The sequence below is a fragment of the Spea bombifrons genome, chromosome 3 (assembly GCF_027358695.1).
Source record: "Spea bombifrons isolate aSpeBom1 chromosome 3, aSpeBom1.2.pri, whole genome shotgun sequence".
Lineage (NCBI taxonomy): Eukaryota > Metazoa > Chordata > Amphibia > Anura > Pelobatidae > Spea > Spea bombifrons.
Genome location: NC_071089.1, coordinates 81,029,125 through 81,053,924, shown reverse-complemented (window position 1 = coordinate 81,053,924; position 24,800 = coordinate 81,029,125). Strand labels below are relative to the sequence as shown.

The 24,800-nt window shown below is 39.7% G+C and overlaps 2 protein-coding genes across 2 annotated transcripts in view; one reads left to right on the top strand and one right to left on the bottom strand.

Moving 5' to 3' along the window:
• The window catches only part of PSMD1 (proteasome 26S subunit, non-ATPase 1), a 33,944-nt gene that overhangs the window by 6,604 nt on the left and 2,540 nt on the right, over positions 1-24,800 (bottom strand). The window contains exons 4-16 of the mRNA XM_053460775.1: positions 24,549-24,718; positions 23,970-24,175; positions 23,320-23,463; positions 22,956-23,182; positions 22,345-22,405; positions 21,469-21,597; positions 21,023-21,111; positions 20,604-20,682; positions 20,027-20,200; positions 19,595-19,706; positions 19,314-19,510; positions 18,516-18,611; positions 18,324-18,388 (exon numbers count right to left, since the gene is read on the bottom strand). Of these exons, the coding sequence (XP_053316750.1) occupies positions 18,324-18,388; positions 18,516-18,611; positions 19,314-19,510; positions 19,595-19,706; positions 20,027-20,200; positions 20,604-20,682; positions 21,023-21,111; positions 21,469-21,597; positions 22,345-22,405; positions 22,956-23,182; positions 23,320-23,463; positions 23,970-24,175; positions 24,549-24,718 (1,749 nt within the window). The remainder of the gene's footprint in view (positions 1-18,323; positions 18,389-18,515; positions 18,612-19,313; positions 19,511-19,594; positions 19,707-20,026; positions 20,201-20,603; positions 20,683-21,022; positions 21,112-21,468; positions 21,598-22,344; positions 22,406-22,955; positions 23,183-23,319; positions 23,464-23,969; positions 24,176-24,548; positions 24,719-24,800) is intronic.
• HTR2B (5-hydroxytryptamine receptor 2B) lies at positions 6,114-12,354 on the top strand. Its single transcript, XM_053460778.1, has 3 exons — positions 6,114-6,618; positions 9,507-9,707; positions 10,709-12,354. Exons 1-3 carry the CDS (start codon positions 6,363-6,365, stop codon positions 11,599-11,601), a joined length of 1,350 nt encoding a protein of 449 aa, XP_053316753.1. The 5' UTR covers positions 6,114-6,362; the 3' UTR covers positions 11,602-12,354.

Genomic DNA, 24,800 nt, shown 5'->3' with positions numbered 1-24,800 from the left:
CCTTTGTGGTGGACTGGAACATCAATGGAAAGTCATGCATTCTCACCCAATATCAGTGCCTGGAAAATGGGAGGCTTTTTTTTGGTCACATGGTGCCAATTGATTTTTCTTAATATCAATTTGAAACTAAAGCACAATAAAAGGTGCCTAGTCCAACTCACACAAAACAGAATGCCAATCCTAACCTTGCTCAGTGTTAGCAGAATGACTGAAGAAATTATGACCATAATAGCATGACCACATTTCCAATTTAAAAAATATATACCGTAGGATAGGACTGAAATAAATGCTAACTTGTATAACGCATTTTGGCTATGCTATAGTAAAGATAGTGAAAACTTGTTCACGTCCTCTGAAGCTTTTGACACACATCACCCACAACGTGGCCATCAAGATTAAATAAGGAAAGAGTACTGCCAGCTTCCAACACTATGGACAAGGAACACAGTGGAAATTTGAAGATTAATTTATTCCACATTAATAACACCTCAATGTACTGTGAGGATCACTGCAGCATAACAAAGTTCATGGCTGCTCCTAACAAAAACATAAGTTTAACTAATGGTTCAACCAGGGATGGAAATTAATCCTGGTAGACATAAATGTCCATGTATACATATAGCTCCCTTGGTTTGAAGAGAGATCTATATAAAGTATTCAGAAACACTCTGCACAGTATTAGGTAAGTAAACACCATTGTTACTATACATATACACACTAATTTATATATATATATATATATATATATATATATATATATATATATATATATATATATATATATTAAACCTACATTTCCCCCACCTCAAGCAGAATGTACAGACATTTAACAAAAGGATAGCAAGCGATAGGCCTACTCATTTACATCAGCCTTGGTAACGCTGTAACGTATGGTGATCCTCCCGGTGCTACACCACCTTCGGACTCACCCCAGGTCCAGCCATAATCCTAAACGGACGTGTGCACGTCCAGAGGAAGGGGAAATCAATACAGTAAAGAAAGTAAAACCTAAAGAAACTTTATTCCTGTCCTGCCCACAACCTCAGTCAGCAGGACCAGGCTTCACGCTTGACGCGTTTCCCACAGCTGTGCTTAATCAAAAGACTGCTTTTTGCCTTAATAAAAGAAAATTATAGGAATGGCAGTTGAAAACTCATCATGCTCACTGAAAAAGCATAGGAGAAGAAGGTCAATAAGATGTAATAATAATTTCCCAGGAAGGATGTTTTCCTGTAGAAATGGACAATGCTCGCTACTGCTTTGTCCAAAAGAAATGCAAGTATAGTTAACAAAACGTCATTAGTTGTAGACAAACAGGCCCCTCTAGTTTATATATATATATATATATATATATATATATATATATATATATATATATATATTATACAGTGGGGGCCACATTTAGCCAACTATAAGTATATTGAATCTGTGAATATAAATGTATATAACCGCCTCAAAAAACATACATAAATAATAAATGTGATATAAAGAAACCTTTTATGATGGTTGCAGCCATTGGTGGATTGGCTGAAATCACTTTTTTTTCCCTCAAGTTTGACATGGTTAGTCCTACAATTCCCATCACTTTTTTTTTTTTTTTTTTTTTTTTTTAAGAACAGGAACTAACCACATATATCCGGAAAAGGCCAACAGAAGCACCAAACTTTTTACCAGTCATACAGATCAAAACAGATGTACAGTAACCCATAGCACAGGGGTATTGTATTAAAGTCTGCTTTGCATTTTACTCACAGTACTTACTACCTTTCATTAAGTCACTCGGATTCTTTGTAGGTTACACCCCACTCATTAAGACCAGAGGTCTGGTGCTACAATGTCCCACATTATTAAAGGCACTGATTGTGTTTGTGTTCAGAACTCTACAACATAAATATACAGTTTCAGGACATGGAACGCTGTGTATAAGGCATCTAGAGTTCCACGCCATGGCTTTAGAACAGTACTGAAGGGAAAAGGAACGTTACAGAGCCAAAGAATATTGGTTTATGTGGCTTTTTGGCAGGGGAAGTCAACTAGAAATGTAGAAATACTATAAAGTAGTACCGTTACCAGCAAATCATTTAATCTAGAAGGAGATGAAACAAAAACCCAAAGAAGAGAACATATGACTTGTCTAATCCTTTAGATATAGCTTGAGAGCAGTTCTGGCACGACTCTCTCCACTCGTTCCCAGTGTAAAGAAAAGGAAAATGTCCAAGTTGGTTTAAGACTGGATAGGTCTTCAATAAAAAACAGGAATGAATCAATAAAATGTGTTTATGAAGGTATGAAGAGAAATGCCCTACTTTAAAATGGATGGATTGCATTTCATTGACCTAGAATAACATAGAATCATTTAGGATAATTAACTCGGAATGTTACGTAACTCTGGGCTGATTTACCTGGCATTACGCTGGTATATAGTGCAGGTTAAATAGAACAGAAGAAAGTATTCTCGGTTTACAGCACAAGTAATAAGAAAGTACGGCACGAGTGGTTTTAATGGCGACCAGGGTAAGACAAGAGGTTCAAAATAAGACGTGGTACAAATTTATATCCCCGGGATGAAGCAGACAGCTACTTTGCATGCTGTATTGTGTCCTGCATAATTTGTCTCACAATAGCAGATACAGCATGACCTCTCAGGCACAGCGACTGTCACAATAATAAATTTAAAACCACACAATAGCTTTTTAGCACTGCTTAAAAAATTCACTAGAGAAGAAGCCTGCTAAGCAGGAGAAAGGAACACAAACAAATTTAGATGTAGGAGAGAAAAAAGGTGAGTATATTGAGAATACAGATCAGACATCAAAGGGACGTTAAAGTGCGGAGTTACATGACGGGGGGGCGCACTAGAACAGCTAAAGTTCATGTCTTGACCTGCATCAGGGCCGGCCCTACAATGGAGCCGAGTGGGGCAATTGCCCCAGACGGCACTTTTGAGGAGGCCGCACTTTGCCTCCCCAAGCGTTTTTTGTTTTTTTTAAAGCAGAGGAGAGAGAAGGACGCCGAGTGTTTTTCACTTACCCACTCGGCGCCCCTCTCTCTCCTCTGCGAGCCCTCTAGTTCGGTCTCGGTGCCGGCTTGTAATGCTGAGCGCCGGAAGCAACGTCAATTTCCGGCGCTCAGCATTATAAGCCGGCTCCGTGGCAGAGCAGGGAGACTCGCCGCAGGACTATTTAAAGTAAAGGTAAGAACAAAGGGGGGAGGATAGGGTAGATAATGGCGTTGGCAAAGTTTAAAATGCCGCCCCCCCCCCCCTTGGCGTCGGCAGGGGGGGCGGCATTTTAAACTTCGCCCCAGGCGGCATTATGTCTTGGGCCAGCCCTGACCAGCATGAATACTAAAGGGGAAGCGGCCTTTTCGCCGCACAAATAACATATATGGATGACAATCACAAAATAAAGTGCAATAGTCAAGTTCTCAAAAATTAGTGATAGTATAGACTGTTTATCAGTATCATGTGAATTTATGTTAAAATTGTGATTATGAGAAAACAACATATTAGCGTCAACCGACAAGAATATATTAGCTTCATTACTACCTGACACTTGTGTCGCATTCGTTGTATATATCTACAATAAAATATTTACCAACACAGCTATTTATTGAATAACAATACCAATAATCACATGTATCAAGCGCAGGGCAACTAGCATTTTGAGGACAAGATGTCAGCGTGTGTGTTTATGTATGCGTTTGTACACTATTTGGACAAAAGTATTGGGACATCTGACCATTATACCCACAGGGACTTTTATGACATTGCATTCCAAATTCATAGACATTGATATGTAGTTGGCCCTTCTTTGCAGCTATAACAGCTTCCACTCTTCTGGGAAGGCTTTCCACAAGATTTTGGAGCATTTCTGCGGGAATTTTTGTCCATTCATCCAACAGAGCATTTGTGAGGTCAGGCACTGATGTTGGACAAGGCCTTTTGGTCTTTGCTTACTCACTAACAGGGTGAAGACCAATGTCTCAGTCTCATAATATTACTTTCCATAACACTTGTAGACGATGTGCTTTAGGGTATGGCTTCCCACTGTATTATCGGCCAATGTGGAAACGGTTTCTTCGTATTTCACACGAAAAGCACGCAGCATTATATATCCCATTCACTATCGGCAAAGTTAATTTGGGGATTTCGGATTCAACATAATGGGAAAATGTCCCAGAAGAATTATGAGAAATATTTGGCATTCTGAAGGGGATTAGGGAGGTCAGCAAGGGGTTAATGTATGGGAAGTGTCTGTACTGTTGTAGAGGGAGGAAAGCGTGTTTTGAGTTGAAAGGTATAAGCACTGCCTGTCCTGTGTATACAATATCTGCATGTGAAATACTCCAGACTTGCTCAGATACAAGCAGGTTCATAGGGTCTAAAGTGAGTCAATCTCAAGAGCAAAAGGGGAAATTCACATGCTCCCATTCTGATGTCAGTGGGACGGCCTCTTTAACAATGTCACCATAATACACAATTATACAATGTCACCATAATAGCACATTTAATGCCACAGACACACACACACATACATAATGTATGTATGTATATATATATATATATATATATATATATATATATATATATATATATATATATATATATATATATATGTGTGCATTTTCTCTATGCCACATACAGAGAAAAAGACAGCCAATACTCTATTTTGTGTGTGTGAATATATATATATATATATATATATATATATATATATATATATATATATATATATATATATATATATATATATATATATATACGCACACATGCTAATATTTTACATACACGCACACTTACTGTGGGGCCACATGGTACTAGTTTCTCTGTAAGGCACTAAAGAGTGGGCTAACCACTGCTAACTTGTACAAATAACCAAATCTTAATTAAAAAATAATTCAGGACTGGGATTTGTTAAACAAACTGGATGGATGCCGCACGATCCTGCTGAAACAGTGAGCTCAGTTTCCCTGATTCTTCTGTGGAAGCTGATAGTAGGGGGTCTGAGCTGTCAGCAGCTGGCAGAGAAGCCCCCTAGAGTACAGCTGGATGGGTGGGAGGGGCATGAATGAGAAGGGAAAGAAAAAGAGTGAAGTCTGGCTTCTGGCTGACCTCCAAATCTACAACTCCGCTAGATTCTCTCAAGGAGACAGGACTCGGAGCGCAGGGCTGACAGCGCACACAGAGTTAGTGGGATCGGAACACAGAGCATGTATTTAAGAGGAAGACCGCTGCGGCACGACTTTCCCTGCCACATTTTACCAAAGAATGAAAACCAGAAAAACAGAACATTTATACTCTGAATTAAAGATTTTGTCAGTGGCAACGATACAGAGCATCTATAACATGGGCTATGGTGACAGAAACCTCACTGACTCCATTCCAATACCTGCTAAATTTCCACTGGATTCACCTTTTGGACTGGTGAGTAAAATGTATTGAGATGAGCTTTGGCTGGAGTTCCAACTTAGAAGATCCTGTGAAGAGCTATTACTGTTGTTACTAAGGACACAGCAACAGGTTTCATTTGCAGTTTATGCTTTAAAGTAATCTTGTCAAATTTTTACCCAAGAACCCAAGTTTTTTGTGTTTTTTGTTTTTTTTTTCCACTTCAATGTCCACTGGGCACAAAGTGTTAACACTACAAAGGCTGGATGCAGGGGGTTAGGTTACCATCACATAATCTCTGATGGCTACCCATCCTGGAGGGAGAAAGCAGAGTAACACAAGCACATTGGGGCCAAGCAGATGGTCTTAAATGATGCAGGAACCAGTCAAGCAAATCCCTCATCCACCTCATTACCAGGGATGAGCATGGCATTTAAATGATATTAAAACCAACATAAAGAACACTGGAATGAAAAAAGGCTATTTGGAAATACAGATGTGCATGCCATTTTCTTCTTCCTCAACAGCAGCATTCGGCAGAATAGTGGACTACTTCACCTCTGGAAGATCAGAGGATATTCTGGCAGCCACGGGGTTAAGAAATCACCTCCCACATGCGCGTGCACACACAAAAAAAAAACTCTCCTTGTGTGGCAATAGAAAGGACTAGCATAGTGAGAGCATAAAGAATCTCTACTGTGGTCCAAGACACTACAGGTAAATTACACGGACCAAGTCACGAAGCGAAGATCCCCTCTTCTGAATTTAACACCCTCCCAAACGATCTTTGCTCAAGCATGGTACAGATTTGGGGCAACATCAGCAGGGATGGATCTCGATGCTTTATGACTGGCCTTGTAATGGTTAGGATACAGCCATTTGCCAAGTGACATGGGACACACTAATATCAGCCTTGGTACATTTGTGGGCAGCTGGATCCAGTACTGACGCCGACACTGATCTTTGGCACGCAATGCCAGTACTAAACCATTCTAACCCTGCCATTGTCCTTAATGGCACCGACGTAGCACCTGAGAAGTGTTGGCTGGCACTGCTCACCCTTTTGGTCATTGTGCCCACTATTGGAGGCAATATCTTGGTCATTTTGGCCATCTCTCTGGAGAAGAAGCTGCAAAATGCAACCAACTACTTCCTCATGTCGCTGGCTGTGGCAGATTTGCTGGTTGGGATTTTTGTGATGCCCATCGCTCTTCTCACCGTCCTCTTCAGTAAGTACACAAGGTCTGGTGATTTTAACACTTTCGGGGCTGAAGAGGTTTCCAGGGCAGAAAATACCCCAATAGAATCTTCTTTACTTAAGTGGTATCACCTGCCGCCTTGGCTTAAGATCCCATATCTATCAAGATACCTTGTTGTCTTTTGCTACCACGCTGCCCACATATATAAATATAGCTATTGTTAGCCATTTAATGCATATAGCAGCTCTACAAATCAGTTCTTCACATACTCAGAGGTACTGCCAAAGTTCTATGAACTTCTATGAATACTGCTCTCATTTAGAAACAGACTGATCAGCGGTAATATCTGCTAAACACGTACACTGACGACATGGCGGCAGGAAGTTAGCCGCACATACACCAAGGTCTAACTATATAAATGTTTAATTTCTAAATATGGCATAAAAAAATTTAAAAAGCACAGGCACGAACCACTGATTCGATCACTTCGTACAAACCGAAACTTCGCATAATGTTAAATGATGAAAAACTAAAATATTTTCATCATTCCATTGGTACACATGAAACAGTTTAACACCTTTTCACTATCTATAATAACTTTCTAATAAATTTGTCTCTACCATTACAAAATGACTATGATAACCGGCAAGTTCCCTGAGGGCAGAGGATGGAGTAATACACTGTGTATTCCTCCATAAAAGTCCATGCCCTTCTCATGCAAGGAGTTAAACAGAAATAAAGTGTCAGAAGATGTCCTAAGTGTGAAGCACTCTACTGGTGTATATATCCAGTCGCTTTCAACATCTAGCCATAAATCTACATGTGCTGTGTGGGCATGAATAGGTCTGTAAGAACAGGATAACACAGCATATACAAACCGCACATATGTTTACATATAGCAAGAAGAAACGGCTAAAGCTATATAACTCTTTCTGGCTACCGCACAGCAAAGGGGATCTGTACATTACACAGGACAAAGACTAAAGGAGACACATCTAGTGGATTTATGTAAAGGTAATAAGAACCAGGATCTAGATTTATCCAGATAATTTAACCCTGTATTGATTAAAAAATAATAAAGTGGGAGAGCACTGGCTGGGCATTAGCCACCGTAATAGCCATTATGTTGCTACACAATGCACCGCTCATCCTTCAGGCAAACGGGATACGCACAAGGCAAGCACCTCTAAAGCACAGAGTTTAGCGGTGGTGTTTTCTTGTGGTTGATACATGGAATCTTTATTTTTACAACCACTTCTGGTTTAGTCTTCAATGGTCAAAAATTGTGGGTGGCTCTCCTTGTGTGAGAAACACTCTTTAACTCACTGAAACTTCCCTGCAGAATATATGTTTTATTGAAGAAACCTCAGCTGCGTACATTGAGAACGCCAAAAGATTATAGATCTATGGATGGCGTAAAATGATCCATAGTCCAAACTAACAGACAATTATCTCCAGTTAGGAATCTAGATTTAACTTGACTTTTGGGTGGTAGGGATTCACCAATCATAATAACCAGGCACTCGATATGCGCTACAAAAAAACCGATGCTTAATTTTCTTATTCAAAAAAATATTATTTCCTTGAATTTTATCAAATATAATAACTGGGTTTTACCCATATAATCAAGCAGAATTCTCACGGCCCTAGATGTGGAAAACCGGTCAGTCACAAAAGAAAAAAGTAAACTAAATGAATGTACAGATTCTTTTATTACTACTTTCTGAGCTCGATTTAAGGTTATCCTCTTGAATGTCTACAGAGAAACACTCATATAATAATATTTATGATAACCTGTCAGTTGCCAATTCTCCTTGGGACGACTTTTAGTTTCTTTATTTGGGAACTTACAGAAAACTTAAATTAAAAATGAATCCTATGTCAATAAGTAAATTTATCAAATCAAACTGCAAATCGCACAAGCTAAATTACTAGCAAAATGTACAGATCTCCAGAAAAATAAAAAAAACATTGGTCTGATCCCTTTGGGGGTTTCAGTTAAACAAAGGCAAAAGCAATCCAGGGTGACAAACCATTCAGTAATGAATGGGTTACAAACAAAAGAGGGGAAAAAATGTTAAAGCAAGAAAAATGAAATGCAGAGGCAAAGCCCAAATGCGTAAGAAAAACACATCCACCACAGCGTGGAAGATGAAACTAGCTCAGGAGTAACTGGGCCAAGCAACAAAAACATACAAAAGAGCAGTCTGCACATAGACAAACAAAAATTAGAGGTGCCAGTTCCTAAACAGACCGTGCATTTATTACGGTTTGGTCTAAAATCCTACTAAAAGTACTTTTTTTTTTTTTATTAAGAATGAAGAAAGGTAGTGGGGGCTACATGGGGAAGGGCTGTGAAGTTCAGGAACACTGATGGAAACGAATAGAGGGTCATCAGGTGGTTGCCAGCCAGGAATTATTTACAATAATATGACTGGGCTACTGAGGAGACTAAACAGCAAACAGATTGCACAATGATGTGTGCCCGTAAATACGTTTTATTGAGGAGTAGATGGAATTAAGAAATACTGCAGAGAAGCCAGGTGTATGTAGAAATACCATGCAATAAAGGAGCAGACAGCTTAACTTAAGTGCAGGATTAAGTGCCATTTAGACCCACAGGAAAAATGAAATGGGAGAGAAGGCGCTTCTGGCCTATCATACGTACTTTTACCACACAATGGTGTAAAAATTCGGAATAAATTTAGTCGGGATTTTCATATTTTAGTAAACACAAAAAAAGCACTTTAGGACTGTAAAAGGTATGTCTGCACTTCCCTAACTGCAGTCACTACTACCTGTCTGAATCCTTACCATAAACAAACCACCAACAGTCTAATCTGCAATAGTTACAAATCTCAGCGATAAAAAGGCAACCCATTCGTTCAGAATGACAATATATGTATTCTCGTTTTCAGGACCGGTGTGGCCGCTCCCCCAGTGCTTGTGTGCCATCTGGTTATTTTTGGACGTGCTGTTTTCCACATCTTCCATCATGCATTTGTGTGCCATTTCACTGGATCGCTACATTGCCATAAAGAAACCCATCCAGGCCAGTCAGTTTAACTCCAGAGCAAAAACACTCATCAAGATTGCAGTGGTGTGGCTGGTATCAGCGGGTAAGAGAAACGAATATATAAAGACTTTGTTATGCGCACTATAGTCAAACTATCACCTTTCTCGAGATGTATTATGGGAATTCCTACATCATAAAAATAATATTTTTTTTAAACAAATGTATTTGTTTAGAAGTATATCTTTAAAGAGCGTCTATTTTCCAGTGGAAATTGCTCTTTTAATATTTATTGTTGGATTAGTAAACCCAACAATAAAAAACATCTGTAGTTGGATTAGTAAACCCAACAATAAAAAACATCTGTATGGACAATGTATCCATTACCTGTATGTCAAGAAAAGGGTGGGTTGTTAGAGAAGACCCAAATATGTATTACGTGCATAGGTTCAATAATTGATACACAAGTTTCTATAGCTTATTTAAAACTTGGAGTCCATAGTCCATAATCCTGAGGCTGTAGATGTATTGGCAACAGTACGTTCTACTCAGGAGGGCCATGAAGCCACTGATCCTCTCTGAATCCCACAGCTGTGGAGGTGCTCTCCAGAACTGGGACAACTGAAAACCTATCCCCCTTGCTTATCTACTCAACAGATCAAGACACTTACTTTTAATTTCTTGTGGCTCGGAATAGCTTACAGACTGAAATGATCAGATTACTTGGGCCATGCTTGATAAAGCTTTTGTAATCAGTCTGTGGCAGCTGTACGACGGAACAGGAAATCAAATTCTCAGAAACATTACCGACAAAGAAAAAAAACACCTTCTTAAATGGCATGAGTGATGGGTCATGGGGGCACAATACTGTACATAGTTATCAACTTTGGAATTTTTTTTGGCCAAGTTATGAAACATTATAGAAACATGTTTAAAGTATCCATAACATTATTTGATGATTTGAAGGCTTGAGGGTCTAGGGTATATCTAAAGAATTAGGAAAGGACTAGAGAGTATTCTCAGAGAAAATAAACAAATCCAGTGTAGTGCTTAAAACGAATCCGTACAAGTTTATACAAGCAGTAAATGATCTTCACTTTCTTTCAGGCATTGCTGTTCCTATTCCAATCCAAGGTCTCCTTGATCCAAACACAATCTTCACTACAAACAAGACCTGTGAGGTTCGAACAGAACACTTCAAGTATTTTATCATCTACGGATCTATGGCTGCTTTCTTTGTCCCATTTGGCATCATGGTGGTTATTTATTTCCTGACCATTCACTTACTTAGAAAGAAGGCCTATCTTATTAAGAACAAGCCACCTCAGCGTCTAAACTGGTCTACAGTGTCTACAGTATTTCAGAGGGATGTGACTCCAGGATCTTCACCAGAGAAGATGGCCATGCTGGAGAGGAAAGACAGGGTCATGACTGTCAACAGCGACGAATTTCCCATTCGCAGACTATCCAGCGCGGGGAAAAAATCCATGCAAACAATCACCAATGAACAAAGGGCTTCAAAAGTCTTGGGTATAGTTTTCTTTCTTTTTGTATTCATGTGGTGCCCGTTCTTCCTAACAAATGTGGCTTCTGTGTTGTGTGACCCAGATGACTGCGACCCCGATGTAATTAAGATGCTCATGGAGATTTTTGTCTGGGTGGGTTACATTTCCTCCGGTGTCAACCCACTGGTCTACACTCTTTTTAATAAAACTTTCCGAGATGCCTTTGGACGATACATCACCTGCAACTTCCGTGGAATGCGATCAGTGAAAATCCTACGGAATTGCTCTAGCCGCATCTCATTCAGGAACTCCATGGCTGAGAATTCTAAACTAATCATGAAACATGGGATGAGGAATGGGATTAATCCGGGTATGTACCAGAGTCCCCTGAGACTATGCAATTCTCAGATGGAATCCTCGGCTATCTTGCTTGATACATTACTACTGACTGAAAACGAAGCTGGGAAAACCGAAGAGCAAGTCAGCTATGTGTAAGGCGTGTACAAGAGACCTTATTAACAGGTGCAAGCTGTAATGGCCAACATAATCTGCAGTGTTTAAACATAATTTATAAATATTCAAAAATGTTGGCCAAAGAATAACTTGTACAGCAATGAGCCTTCTAGGCTCCATTTCAAATAGCAAAAGTCTGACTTGTCAGGCAAGGTCATGTATGAGAGGACTGATTGTGATTATTCTACAATGCACTGGCACCTGCTCAACACCTGAAAGACCTTAACTGGCTGAAAGCAAATGGATTACTGTGGTTGAAAAGCGGATATTGTAGCTGGAAGGCCGTAGGCAGAGGTTGTGAAAAGGAAGATTGTCACAGTAGTCATAAAAAGATGCTGATAGTAGAAGAATCAGCATCCGTTAAACGAAGATGACTATTTTAGGGTGGTGCACTGCATCTACCAGAACATTTGTTTCTGCTTTAGAAGCTTTGGAAGGGCTAGTCTACGGGACAGCACCACAAACTGATCTCAGGACTGCCTAATTTGTTACTGCCTCTAGAATCTGCACTTGATTAATCATAAAAAGTTTGTGTATGAATCTAAACAGGGTTTAAACCTTCATGTCCTGTCCATGCGCGCACACTGATTGGTCGGATACGGTGACTGCACAGTCAGGATGTGACAGCACTGGGTCACTTTGGCAGGCCTTGCCTGCTTACTTTGTTGTGGTTGTTTTTGTTGGTTTCTACAGACTGACAGACAATAAACCTACGTATGTTTTAAAGTCAAACCAGCATTGGTATTGTCTATCCACACATTCATTCTCTACGATTGAATACACGCAAGTACGCAAAAGTGACAGGCACAGGCTGGTGGGGGTCTTTATCTCTTTCCAATAAACAGCTGAAATCTAAAACCAACATGGTTAATACACTCAAGCCACGAGGTCAGATTCATCAACTATGCCGCTGAATTCAGCAATGAGTGTAACAATTATTTCTGCCGTACAATTGTTTAGTAATTTCCACTCTGAGCCTTGTTAATAGATGTATTGGCAGAATGAGAGCTGCTTAAAGTGCTTGCCACCGACGTCTACAAATTTCCATATCTAAACTAGTCCATAGTCAATGGTTGATTGATGATGATGATGATGATGATGATGATGATGATGATGATGATGATGATTTAGCATCTACCACCAGACTTGGATTAACAAAGAAAAGGCCAATGAAAAACTTGTTGCTTGGAATCGCTGATTGCGTTAGCAGGGATATAGCTAGCAGTACTTTAACCACACAAACAAATTCAAGACAATACGGCCACAACTGTATAAACCAAAGTATTTGTTCAAATTCTACAGAAGTATATAGGAAGAGAAAAAGAAAATAGATACTAATACTTCCTCTAATGGCTTGGATTTATCTGAGCGACGGGAATTCTAGCTGAGAGCACCTGTCCTACCCAGCCGAATTATGTACAGAATGTTAGGAAAGAGCCAGAAAAGCTCCATTGCTCACTCCTACACCACTATGCTGTGTAAATGTTTGTTTTATGGACCCAGCATCAAATAAACAGCGTTTTACAAGAAGGAGTTGAGTTATTAAACCATTTCCAGAAGGCAGATTATTAGAATATGTAAGGATTAATGTGAATACAACATACACCGGCAGGAGAACACAGGTCATACATCTCATGAGATTAATTGGCACTACAAGGTTTACAACATATGAATTTTAGTGATTTTGATGTGGACAAGAACAATGATATTTAAAAATATGGTCTTAAAAATGTTCTCTTTTTTTTAAGGCAGTTTTGGTTATTGCATTATATGTTTCCGGTAGCTGTATATTAACCATGTGCATGTGTTCTGGTCAAACTACTAGTCAAACAGCCTGACTCCATATATCATACTGCTTGTGGTAACCTATAGACCAGCTTAACCTGCCAGACGCTGCCTGAAACGTTGATTAGCATTGCGTTATAGAATCAGCCGACTATGGTGTTTGAGCATGGAAAGTCACATGGAAAGACAAGGTCAGATTTGTGTCTATGCTAACAGCATTGTATGGTCTACCCTGTCTGTACCAGCGTGTGGCATCATTTCCATGATCTGATCATTTAGCCATTGGATTTTACCCATTAAAAGAAAATGCTAAAAATAAGATTTTAGATTTAAACAGTGCTGCGCATGACTACAACCACCAAACCTTAACATGAAAGCCAAATCTACAGAAAGCTATGGTTGCAAACAGAGGGTTGTTGGCCCTCCAAACACTTCACTGATCACCCGTACAGTGAAATTAGTAAGCAGTGAGGCTCATCATGTCTATGAATGCCAGTCTCTGCTCCCCAAAATGACAACAGTGCTTGCTCATTCTTTGAAGCGTCTCTGGATCTTTTTGTACTTGCAGTGTGCAGTAAATGACGTATTTATATAAAGACAGATTTACAGGCTTTATCTCATGGCTCATCTATCACCAACAATATCCCAGGCCTTTTTTGGATGCAAGAGACCCTCTTCAAATCAGTTGGAAGGCGCTGGTGGTTAATCCCCTGGGACCATTGCATAGGTGCATATACTTAAGAGACTGATAAAACGCTTTTTGTAGATGAGCAAAGGAAAAAAAAAACAAAAAAAAACAAAAAAAAAAACCTTTAGACACTTAGGGTCAGAGGAAGTAGTACGGACAACCATATCTGGCTGCTTCCACTCGCTATATGCCCCACAGCTCCCAATAAACAAAATCATTAAAACACAAGACCAAAAAAGAAGAAAAAGTAAAATATTAAAAGTGCTCAAATAACCTTAAAACCAGAGATCACCCCTTCTCCCTGTTAGATCAAAACACAGTCACTAGGATGAGCCAGTTAGGATTTTTGTTTAACACTATTACAACCAGATCTGTGCAACTTAGCACTCAGAATATCACTTCTACAGAATACAGGTTAATATAAAAATGCTAAGGATAAACATAAAACTATCAAGAGTATGAAAAATCGCCAAGGATCAACTAATGTTTGAACTTTCACTATGGGTGGGCCAAACACATCTTATCTAAGAAAGATCCTTATACTCTGGAGATGCCTATGCATTCAACTCATTAGATTGCAACACCTTACAGATATGCAATGTGATCAGTACACAGAAGTACGTGGATGCCTTTCGTCGGTACAAACTGTATTAAATTAGCAGTCTCTGTTATTTCTCCATTATTGACCCAACTCCGCTGCCCCCATATGAGTACACAGAGCAGACAGCATGAATCATGAAGCTGGCACAACCATTACTCTGTCATTACACCACTAACTGCTTCCAATTAGCCGGCGGCTCCGTTCCTTCTGCAAACATATCCGCACAGGTCCAGAAACATAATTGTATCCAAGAAACGAATATAGCTTGGGTGGCATAACACATAAATCTGCTTGGAAATTGAGAAAGGGTAATTATAAAACACTGATCTATCATGTGGCGGGCACCAGCCAGGAAACAAAAATTAGGGCACAAAAAGAAAAAAAAAAAAAAAACACACCAGTTCAAGTGTACATAAGCAGACGGCTCACTTTTTAAATCCCAAAACAAACACGGAAAGCAGAATGCTTACACAGGAACATTATTGTGAAATCGGAGGTATGGCCTGTCCGGTTGCTACAGGAGCTGCCCACGCAACATCAATGTGATTGATAGAACAATCTGTTATTCGAGGACCAACATAGAGAAGGTCCTTGGTGGGGACACTAGAGTCTTAAACCTTGTGCCCACTGCTGTGACTGACCCCAAATGCAAGCACTTTACAGTATTAAAATAGAAAAAGTACATGCAAAGGGAGCAACACCATAGAATAGTGCCCTCAATATCTAAATTAGATGTAGGGTGAGAACCTAACAAGGACATGACAACACCGAGTACTACGAAGGGAAAGAAGTGCCCCAGGTTCTGTGTACTGTAGAAGGCGCGTGCGGAATTTCCCCTCTGTATACACAGGCAGAAGAAGAACAATCAATCAGCAATGCCAAGTTTAATCGAAGGATGGCCAGTGAGATAGAGGCGCCACCTGCTGGACACTATCCGTAGCATAATACGTCGTAAGTCGTGGAGTCTCGAAATGATCCCTTTCGCCCACAGCTGATAAGTTATATCAAGAGATATATATATATTATAGAAAAACATCAACTGTATCAAAGAAAAGATGACGAGATTGGTACCTAGCTACAGTAAACAGGGGTATAAAAATACCGTTATCATAAATGTGCTAGCTGGTGTATAGATCAAACTGCATTGACTTTATAGCACATAAGAGATAAAATCCTTATATATACACACATACATATTTTATGAACCTTCAAAAGCACAATATAAAAGCATGCAATGAATCATGTTTTTTCAGAAAACATTCTAGAAATCCAGTTCTCGGTATTGAATTTCATGGTATTCAACCATTTCCTTGGGAGCAGGCCATCGTATTTTTCAGACTAACGCATGAACTCGCACGCAGAGCTCATGCTTTAGCCTACTGTACCGTCTTGCAGATACCCCCCAGCAACATAAGGGTTACTTGGGGCTCAGCCACATCATTAGCAAGGTTCTGTATGCCCGGCCCGGCCTGCATCTCATCCCGGGAGATCTGTCACCGGCTGTATAAACACCAGTTTCCCGTTAGCGAGTTCGGTGAATAAGAAGCTTGTTCCAGACACTAGCCAATGCATGGAGAGCAGTCACCAGAGGGCTTCGCTGGCCACGATTACAGCGTGCAAGAACCATTACAGAAAGTATTCATAACCAGCAAACGGAGACAGCTCACAAGCCACATCTTACCATTGTTACAAGAAGCTCTCAAAAAGTGTCAAAATGTTCATAAAACAGTGCCCAAAATATATACGTGTGTGAAGTAATATATTAAGCACATATATATATATATATATATTATATATATATATATATATATATATATATATTTAGAAAAGATAGCAACTAACGTGCCAACATCTTTGTGGTGGCCAAATCCCGATTCACCTGCTCAGAGTGAAGGGGTTAAAAACTCATTTCTAAAAGGAATCAATCACCCACGACATATATAATCCGTCACGTTGACATCTAAACAGAGCGTTGTGTGAAGAGTGTGTAACTTTTTGCTTCACGCAGCTGTCAGATTGTGAATTACAATACAGTCGGAATTCTTAGAATAGAAGATCTCTTGAGGTGAATTCCGTGTCTCCATGGCCATTATTTACATGTCCGTGGGTTTAATGGGGGGGGGGATATTATATGCTTTTAATACAAAGAAAGCTGTTTTTTTTCCTTGCCTTTTTCTGCAAACCCTTAAGGACAATGGACGGTCCCAAAACCCATTGAAAGCAATGCATTAATTGAGCTGTCATTAAGGGGTTAAACAAAAGATCAGAATAAAATAGTATAGCGTTTAGACCACTGAAGGGCCTATCCAAGCCACTGCAAAGTAAACGATACCTCTGCACATGTAATCTATAGAACGCATGGACAGCCGATGGATTTTGTACATTTATGATATCACTATCCCGCTCCACATGTTTTTTCCTGCTTACATATCTTGATCTATATGGTCAGAACTCTGTCTGTAGAGTTAATGAGGACCTGAAGAAACCTCCATTACTGGGCCTCTCCAAACATATATTAGCGCGCTTTCCTCTGACCAAGAAAAACAATCAAATTATTTAGTGCATACAGACTGAATGTATACCATGGTGAGGTCTGACACATTAATTGAAGTCTGCTTTAAATACTTGATAATGATTTGTGCCAAAGCATGTAATGGCCTCCTCCCTTCATCACTCGTGCGAGGAAATCACAACAAAGTTTCTGAGGCTTTAAGGGTAAAACGATGCAAAGAATATTTTTCCTCCGTTAATTCTCAACGTACCGTATTTGCCCGAATATAGGCCGCACTTTTTTTCCCCCCTAAGGCTTTAAAGTGGGGGTGCAGCCTATATTTGGGGTTTAGCACAGGGATGCGCAGTTCGTGTCACCCGACGCACGGGACATGCAGTTCCGGGCGCCGGGCAGGCATCAGGGTTAGGATCCAGATCCCCTGCAGCGCTGCAGAAGGACTGATTATATTCGTTATAGTCTATGTTTCTACTGAGTTTATGATCTCAGACACCAAACATCTTTGGGGTGCACACATACTAGGTACCGGTGTTACATGGAGTTTTGTTAGATAATTAGTTGTAATTAATTAATTGGACCCCAGCACCAAATTGGAACGCACTAAGGTTTCAACAACGTGGGGGTGCAGTGCGTTCCTTATGCTGAGATGAAGGACCCGCTCCTCATAGTTACAGTTTTGGAATATCCGCTCTATTAATCCACGGTTCTTACTCATTTTACATATTTAAATAGAGACAGTCTGGGTGAGAGCTAGCTTTACCAATCTTCCACATTATAATTTAAATATACACTCATGGCAGCTCTATACCTGAGATGTACACTGAAAGGCGGCATGTAAATATTAGCTTTTTTTTTTTTTTTACATATACTTTCAAATCTTTACACTGAATACAGTGCTAAACAGAAGGTGCCATTCTCTAATACGCCAATGTGCAAGTGATTTCCTTAAAGTAGTTAAACTATCTTTGAGTATAAAACAATTCTATATACAGCAATGACAAAAACTCATCTCATTGTGTTCCAATAAATGTCCTTTATCTGCATCTGGTGTTCCATAGCAACATAAATTTATCCACATCAATCAGGTATTTTTGGCAAGAATAAAATAAAAAATTACTGACCTGAACAGGATGAACCCGAGAGATTCGACTGCTGCCCTTCTGACATCATCATTGACATCGCTAACCTGCAGGTGGCACAATGGAGTCAACAATGGCTGCATTAAAACTGAATTGCATGTGGATTTTAAAACATATACACTTTGTTAACATGAGCATACACGTCAACTTTTCTCAGCGAGCCGGTGTACTCACAGCAACATGCAGCAGACGACGGATGGCCTTGTTATTCCCTGATCCACAATACGCCATAGCCACAGTGTACATGCCAGAACGGCGCAGGATCGGATCCTTGCAAAGAAAAGAACTTGCAGCTTTAATAATAAAGATGGGGAAAATCTTGCAAAACAACATCAAAAAGTTTAAAAGCACATAGCACAATGACCGCTCACCTTCCTGCCATTTTTACACATACAGTGCTCCAACACGTGCACATCATGTCTTTAATAAAGAGATGCTTGCGTTCTTAACAATCCCACAAAGCCTATAAGTTATGTGGAGAATTCCCTGTCATTGGCCTGCATTTTTAAATCTTGTTAGGAAGCCAGACATGTCTGGAGCAGGGAGGTAAAACAGATGCGTCCTGTAAATTCTACAGGAATTAGGAGAAATGTCGAATAAGAACAAACGCCAGGAGAGGGGAAGCTTCTGTGTTTATAATACACTTTAATAAGCTAGCATTTTCCCCCATACAAATCATGTTCCTAATACACAATGCAGTGGTTCTCTTCTTTGAAAAACAATTAAAAACGTGTTTAAAGGCAGAACGGTCTAGCAGCTTGCTTTCCGTAGCATTTTTTAGGAAAACAAGCCAATGTTTCGAATAAGTGTCATCTAACACACTATGGAATTAAAGATGAAGGGATTCTCAATGCTTAAAATTTGGGATTTACATGAATTTTACAACTAGCCTCACTGGTGCAGTTTAAAGAAATGTGATCTTATTTCACTTTTTTGTGTGCCGAGAAGCCTACTGTCTCCTGCGCATCCTACCTTGTCTCTGCAGAGACTCTCGATCAGCGCATCAGCCTCTTCCATTCGCCCGTACATAACCATAGCAATGCCAACTGCTAACCCCCGAAGGATCTTCTCATGCTGTGTTTCCTGGGCATAGCCAACCATGTCTTCAATGGCCTGGGCGTTCTTAGAGCCAAGCATCACCAGTCCAAGAGCCAGACCCGCAGCCTCTCCTAAAGATATACAAAGGAGTCAGTGTTTATTCCACAAGGCCCTCCTGGCACATTCCATGTTTATTAATATGAATTACTCCACACCTGTGACTGCGTCATCCTGATACAGATTTGTTTTCAGAAGATCGTAAACATCCGGGCGTGCGGTGCCCATGGCCGCCAAACCAAGCCCTAAGCAACCACCGTGACGCACAATCTGATAATGAGATCCGGTCAAAAGTATTAGTCACAGAACAGACATTCTACATAAGCCACGTAAGTCATGTGATCTCGTAAGACGGCCAAGCTAGGGTACCCTGGCACTACTGAAATTAGTTACTGTAGTTCAGTTGATAAACTGAATCTGTAGTAAAAATTTCATCCCAGATGTAGGTGGAAGTTTCACACACATCCAGCAAAAATACATTTCAAACTTTTCCATAATACACAGGAGGGTATATGAGATGCAGCCTGACAAGGAAAACGTGTACTAAGCACCTGGTTTAAGTATGTTTACTGTTTAGAAATAAGACTTACGTCATTGCTGGCATTCTTTAGCTGGTTAAGCAAGTAATCTATGATATCGCCACCGTGGTTGGCATGAATAAGTCCCAAAGCATAGAGACCTCCCCCTTCCTGGTACGCAGAGCCAGGCGATGTGTCTTTAGGCAGGTAAGTCGCCATGAGCTGGAGAGCCTCCTTTTCATGCCCCTGGGTGGGAAAAACATACGACTGATTAGATAAAACATCTCGGCCATATTTCTGCAAGGCAAATAGATGAGTTAACACAAAGCCTATGCCAAAAAAAAAGGAAGTCTGTTTTTATTCAATCATAAAGAGTGATCTAATTGCCAAAGGATAGAATAGTGTCTTAATACAACATTTTAGGAGCTTCTCATCTAGCTATAAGAAACGGTGTCTGCCAGAATAGAAGTCTTCTTTTAACATAAATTAAATGAATGTGTCTAGCTGCCCAACATGCCATTTTGTCCGGCAGATGCAAATATGAAGAAGAGTTTAGAATCCTAACGTTACAATATTTACATCACTTTTGGGGTTCCTTCCAGTGTAAACCTGATCACTCAGAGTAAATGTTGAGCTATAAATCACTCACCTTGTGAATAACTCCCAGACTAGCGGTTGCTGTGAATTTTGCCCAGTTTGTCGCTCTGGCCAACCACTCTAGGTTATCTCTGCAGAGAGGAGATCACACATGAGCTTCACAAAAATGATCATGTGAAAGTACAGATTACAGAGAACGGCTTTTTAGGTTCACTAACAATGTATGCTTTAAGGACTCTCTTTAACAAGTTCAGGTGCATAACACCAAAACCAGGTATTGGAAGACAAATCTTATGGTCCTCAAACAGGCCACTGGTTTGAATAAGGAGAATTGTTACGAAATAAAAGCCAAATCGTCACGTGTTGTCCATTCACGGTCTTATTAATAACGTCAGTCTACACATAAACCTCATCCGCAGGTTTTAGGAACTATTCAGAGTCCTTTCACAAAATGTGAGGCAAGCGCCTCACCTGAGAAACTGGTCACTGGTGGTGCCGCAATGCATGAAGGAATTCGCTATGACGGTAGCTGTATGACACACAGAATTTCTCACTGCATCCTGAAAAGAAACACAAAGACCAATATTCAGAACATTCAAAACAATCATATTTAACCCCTTAATGACAAAGCCCGTACATGTAAGAGCTCAAAATGCATTGTTTTCAATGGGTTTAGGGACCGCCCACTGTCCTTAAGGGGTTAAAATGCATCCTGATTTTAAGACATAACATTACGTCAGTACACTTGAACTCTTAAAACAAGAAAAAAAATCTGCAGTATCTGCATTTTCTTCTCAGGTTTAAATATTACAACACAGCGCCTCCCTAACTCCTGCTCTTTTATCGCCTGTGATTTCCATTTGATTGGAAAAGAATTTCATGTTAAATAAAGGATGTGCCTTTTGGGGTACACTTACTTTAGTGTTTTTAAGAATCATCAAGTCTGTATTGTTGTTTCGTATCAAAAATTGCAAATGCAGCTCTATTGCCATTTCGCCGCTGAGAATTTTTATCATTTTGGAGATTTGATCTTTTGGCTCCGGGTTCTGAAAAAGAAAAGAATTGTCCAAACTTTTAATATGGATCCTGAAAACTACTATTTTTTACTCGTCCACTTTTGGGAATGGTTGTTGCTTATTGAATTCAATAGACTTAGGGTGCTGAATTAGTTACAGCAAACCCACTCATCTTTAGGCCGCCACGCAAATGAAGAGCGCCAGATATACAATTTGAACAATTCCCTTTACAGCCATAGATTAGAGGCCCACAGCTATTAAATAGTGATGGCATGCAGCCATGAGCTGTTAAAAGGGCTTAACAATATTAACGGTAATCACTTAAAAACCTGAAAATGTACACAGAGGAGAATCAACATAAAATGCTGTTTTATATAACCTCAGCGACCTTTCCAGACCATGATGGTATAAATGACTGACAAACCAGGAGACATGTACTTAACCCTAGATTAAAGCAGTTAAATTGCAGCAGACAGCTGCCATAATTGGTGGCAGAGGGAAATGTTTTCAAATGCTTAAAAAACAGGTAAGCTTGATATGTTTTCTTGCAAATATAATAAAACTGCAATGTGCCTTATTAGACAACACATAAGCAGTTTTCATTTTTAACTTAAAAACCCACAAATGACTGAAAAATTTGATGAACTATAGCACACACATCTAATGAGACCACACTAATTGAAATAGTTCCATCAGATCAACCTGCACTGGTTCGATCAACCTGCACAAATGGCCGCAAAGCATAGACTAACAATAGTCCAGGTCCTAAACACTCACCACTTCAGGGGATTTGCTAACCACTGAATTCCCAGCCTTGTCGTCAGACTCCATTGCTTCACTGCAGAGGAGTAGAATAAAGAGAGAGAAACGGTATACTTAACAATACACAACACTAAAAACCAATTCTCAGCACATATATTCATATACTGAGTCATATATAAGCCAATACTTAGAAAAAAAGAAAGCCTGAATATAAGACTACCCTATAAAATTTTATATGCCACTCTGCCACCCCAAATATGCATTATACCCCCTATAGGCCACTCTGCATCAAGCAAATACGGTAGTTGACAATATATAGAGAGACATATATGAAGGCAAGCGTAAGTTCAAACTCTGTAACACATTAATTTCATTATGGAGGCTTACAAGATGACATATTAATGGTACAAATTTCCGATTCCTGCTATAGAATCTTAGAGAATCTTATTGTATTTGTCATACAATAAAATGACACCCATTGCCCCCAACCATGTCTGGGGTGGTCAACCAGTTTTTCTTCAGAACGATGACCCATTGTCCAGCAATAGTGGCAATGAGATGATGGTATACCAGCAAAACGAGACATTTTTTAAAATTTTGCTTGAAAGATGCTTATGTGGTCCTACCTGTCCTTGGTAGCTGCTGGAACCGTTCCTGTGTTAGTGGAACCTGGTACGGATGGAATTGGAGCTCCAACTGTTCGTAGATTCTGTATTACAGAGGATAGAAATTGCTGGCTGGCGCTCTCATACAAATCAAAACATATCTGATATGCCATGAGGAGGTTGTCTTCTTTCACTAGTTTCTCCAAGATATCACTGACCGCTTGTGGGTCATCCAAGAAGATCAAGCACTGTCAAGAAGAAAATGAGAGCTACAGGTGACAAGGAAATCTTAAATATGCAATTCTGAAAGGCACAGCTAAATAACGTGGGATTTTAAAAATAACATTGATAGGATTCCCATGAAAAAACTATATTTTAGGTTTACCTGGCACACATTAATAAAGTCCGGTTTCTCTAGGTTCATGTAGATTTTGACCAGGACTCTAAGGACTTTATTCCTGAATTGCTTGTTCTGCATTAGGGACATGCAGACCTTCAGGCTGTATGCCAACATCCCAGGGACATCATTCTGCAACAATGTATGTTCAAGAAAAAAGGTTAATGACAAAAGAAACTACCTAAATCATTTGCATACTCTAGATAACAATCCATAGTGTAGTAAGCACAAAACTAATACAGCGGATAGATAAGGGCTTTGTATGTCACAGCATATTCATTAAGATCACCATAACTAAATCCTGTCAAGCTATGGAAATACTTCATTACACAAAAGACTTATATTAACTTCATGTTGTGCATGTGTCTGGTATATATTATTTATCATTTAAAATGCTTTCTTTCTGGCTTTGCTTGTATACACATTGTGTTAAATATAGCTTTGAAAATGAGACTTGGCTTAATATCAGAAATTAATCTTGTCCGTAAAGAATGCAATTTGAAGATGTTAGAATTTAAAGCATTCTGGTGAAACATATTAAACTACATTTGAAGGCTTTGCTTAAAGATTAACAAGAGAATCAATGGAAACAAACTTTTTACATTGCATGTATCCAATAAGTAGAAATAAAGTCTCACCGATTCTAAGACAGTCTTCTGGAAGATATCTAGCCTACGTGTTTCTAGAGCAATGCCAATGGCTTGCTTGTATTTGTGATCATCTAAACAGCGCTGGAACATCTTGTTCACAATCCCCTCGAGACGCTCGTCCACTGGCTTTTTTTCACCCTCGGCGAGCTCTGCATTCTCCACGCACTGCTTGGTGTAATGGTCAATGCACTTGGCTGCATAAAAGAGAAGGATACTGTTAGTAACAGAACATGTAAATATCAGGTTTATTAAATCTATTTAATCAAAGTAACCAAGGTTGTACAAATCTTAGGTAGCCAGTAGCAATCCAAGAATAATGGAGCGCATACACATGTGGGAAGAAAAAGACAAATCCAATAGTGTAATATTGTTAATAAAAAATATATTTATAGTGTGTAAGTTACACTCACAAAGGGACTAGATAAAGCAGGCTAGCCAGTAGCAATGGCAATTTCACAGAAACCGTGTAGAGCCAACAGGCTTGAAGGTACAGCGATCTCAGCTGCCCTACTCATAAAGGGGTGTAATGTAATATCTCGCTTACATCATTCACTACCTTCCACTCACCTATTATGGTCTCCACATATTCTGAATTGTCATTGACATTAAACAGATCTCCAGCACCCAGGGCATAGTTCAGGGACTCCTCAAATGCCCCCAGATGGTAAAACACTTTGGAGGCCACAAGTGCTGCAAACTGCCGGCTCCTGAAGCTCTCATCTTCATAGAGCACTTCACTGCAATCCACAATAATTAACACTGTAGTTCCCAGTTACAGAAGATATGTTTCGTAAGTAACTAAGCATTAACTTTATTAAA